Source organism: Pteropus vampyrus, unplaced genomic scaffold (assembly GCF_000151845.1).
Source record: "Pteropus vampyrus isolate Shadow unplaced genomic scaffold, Pvam_2.0 Scaffold17304, whole genome shotgun sequence".
NCBI classification, from domain to species: domain Eukaryota; kingdom Metazoa; phylum Chordata; class Mammalia; order Chiroptera; family Pteropodidae; genus Pteropus; species Pteropus vampyrus.
In genome coordinates, this window is record NW_011906085.1 from 1 (window position 1) to 2,424 (window position 2,424).

The 2,424-nt window shown below is 58.2% G+C and overlaps 1 protein-coding gene across 1 annotated transcript; it reads left to right on the forward strand.

Moving 5' to 3' along the window:
* Window positions 1-6: 6 nt before the first annotated feature.
* Window positions 7-1,187, forward strand: LOC105310941 (ER lumen protein-retaining receptor 1-like). Its single transcript, XM_023526899.1, has 3 exons — window positions 7-18; window positions 679-779; window positions 954-1,187. Exons 2-3 carry the CDS (start codon window positions 774-776, stop codon window positions 1,170-1,172), a joined length of 225 nt encoding a protein of 74 aa, XP_023382667.1. The 5' UTR covers window positions 7-18; window positions 679-773; the 3' UTR covers window positions 1,173-1,187.
* Window positions 1,188-2,424: the final 1,237 nt, after the last annotated feature.

Sequence of the window (2,424 nt, forward strand, 5' to 3'; positions counted from 1 at the left end):
AGTCCCGCTCGTGTGCCGGTGAGACGCCCACGGCCGCGGAGGAAGGGGGGGAGTGCGGGGCACATCCAGGACTCGGGTTTTGGAGGCACTAGGGGGATGAGTCCCTCCCCCTACCGCTTGCTGGGATCCCCCTTCCAGGTCCGGGGTCACCCTGGGGTCAGTTCCCTTCACCAGACTGGGGGTGCGTACAGTTTGCTGTGGGGGGCTCCAGGCACCCAATTCAGCCTCCCCCGGCCCCTCTCTGGGCGGCCCCTGGGTGCTCGGGCTCGAACAGGGAGCGGTGGCAGGCGGGGAGGTGGCTGAGAATTGGTGACGTGGACCGTGGCGGCCAGGAAGAGAGCGGGAGGGAGGCGACCGGTTCTGGAGGTGCTGAGGTCAAGTGAGGTCCTTCCGAGGCCCCACCTGGAGTCTGGACTTGTGAGGACCCCGCGGGGACTGGAGGGTGGCCATGAGGCCTAGCCTGGGACGGAGCCTCGGGCTGGAGTAGTTCTGGGGCCGGACTGCCCCCTGGCTGTGGGCCGTGGGAAAGGACCCTGCTCGGGCAGGGCGGGCTGGGGAGGCCTCCAGGGACCGCTGCCCTCCAGAACTGCCAGCAGGCTGGTCCATCCAGGGTGCTGGGCCTTAGTTTCTCTTCCGTGCAGCCGGCCCCCTGACTCCCCCGCTCTCTCCCGACCACAGGGATTTCAGGCAAGAGCCAGGTCCTGTTCGCTGTGGTGTTCACCGCCCGCTACCTGGACCTTTTCACCAACTACATCTCTCTGTACAACACCTGCATGAAGGTAAGGGCTGTCGGGTGTTCTTGAGGGAGGAGCCAGGTGGGGGAGGTCAAGGGCCCCAGCCTTCCAGGTCTGACGGAGGAGGGGCTGGGGCTCCAGACCCCTAGGACTGAGGCCATCTGGGGAACAGGCCCTGTGCTGGAGCTGAAGCCCCCTCCTCATCATCCCCCTCCACAGGTGGTCTACATCGCCTGCTCCTTCACCACCGTCTGGATGATTTATAGCAAATTCAAAGCCACTTACGACGGGAACCATGACACATTCCGGGTGGAGTTTCTCGTTGTTCCCACGGCCATCCTGGCATTCTTGGTCAACCATGATTTTACCCCTCTGGAGGTAGGCTTCCTGGTAGGGTCCCTGGTGTGGGGGGATGGGCTGTGGCAGGCCGGCCGTTGACAGTGGACTCTCTCAAAGGCTTCCTCGTGTGGCATTTGCTCAGACGTCCTGACTATAGGACGTAAAGTTCCGCACTCACTATGTGCCAGATGCTGCTCTAAGTATCTCGCGTACGTGGACTCGTGTTTTTCACAGCGACCGCGTTTTACTGATGAGGAGGCCGAGGCCTGGGGAGTCTAAATGGCTCATCCGAGGTCACTGGCCTAGTGAACAGCCCAGTGATTGGGAACAGGGGCTCTGGAGCCAGATTGGAATCCCAGATCCGCTACATTCTATTAGGATGACCTTGGGCATGTGACTTGACCGCTCTGTGCCTCAGTGTACCCACTTGTAAAATCGAGACTGGGTCGTGGTGAGAATTTAATGAGATCAGATTGTGATTAGACACATAGACCACAGAACCAGAGAGCAGGGATTCGAAGCCCACTCAGCCGCTGTGGGAATTTGGGTAAGTCCGTTTCTCTGTGCCTTAGTTTCCTTGCCTGTAAAATGGGGATAATCAGTTCTTACTTCAGAGGCTTCTGTTGAGAGGTCGATATTGGTAAATCACAGTGTCTGGCACGAGATAGAAAGAGCTATGCCAATGTTTGTTCGCACCGAAGTGCTGATACTTTTATTCGTAAACATTAGCCGTCATGGTTTTTATTCTGTGGCATTTTGGTGGCACCTGGGCTGATTCCTAGGAGGAATTTTGGGAGGGCCTGTGCTAAGTCTTCACTCTGCTGGCTCCTGGAGCCTGGCAGGAGTCAGATTCAGAGCAGAGCCTCCTCACCCAAGCCCACACCTGCCTCGTGGAAAGGGCTGATGTTCTCAACAGAAGCCAAAATTCAGGACTTTTCCTGTAAGATCTCGCTTTAGAATCTTGGCCATGGAGTCAACATATATTTCTGAAAGCACCCTGCCAGCCAGCCAGATCTGACAGAGGGTGACTTTGGTCCATGAGTCCCAGAAATGTCAGGGCGAGGCTGCACCGTGCCGTGGCGGGAACCCCGGGCATGGCTCCAGGCTCTGGACTTTGCACACATGTCTTCACCACCTTGCCTGGAGCACTCACCCAAGCTGGGCCCATTTTGCAGATGGGGAAACTGAGGCTGGAGACAGCCGTGGGGCTTGCTCCAGGTGGAAGACGCCACACCAGAACCCAGGCCCACTTTTTCGGTTCCCTCATTTAGAAGGGGGAGGTCACTTGTGCAAAGTATTGGCACCGACTGTGTCCAGCTCCACGCTGGTCATTCTAAATACACCATCGTCC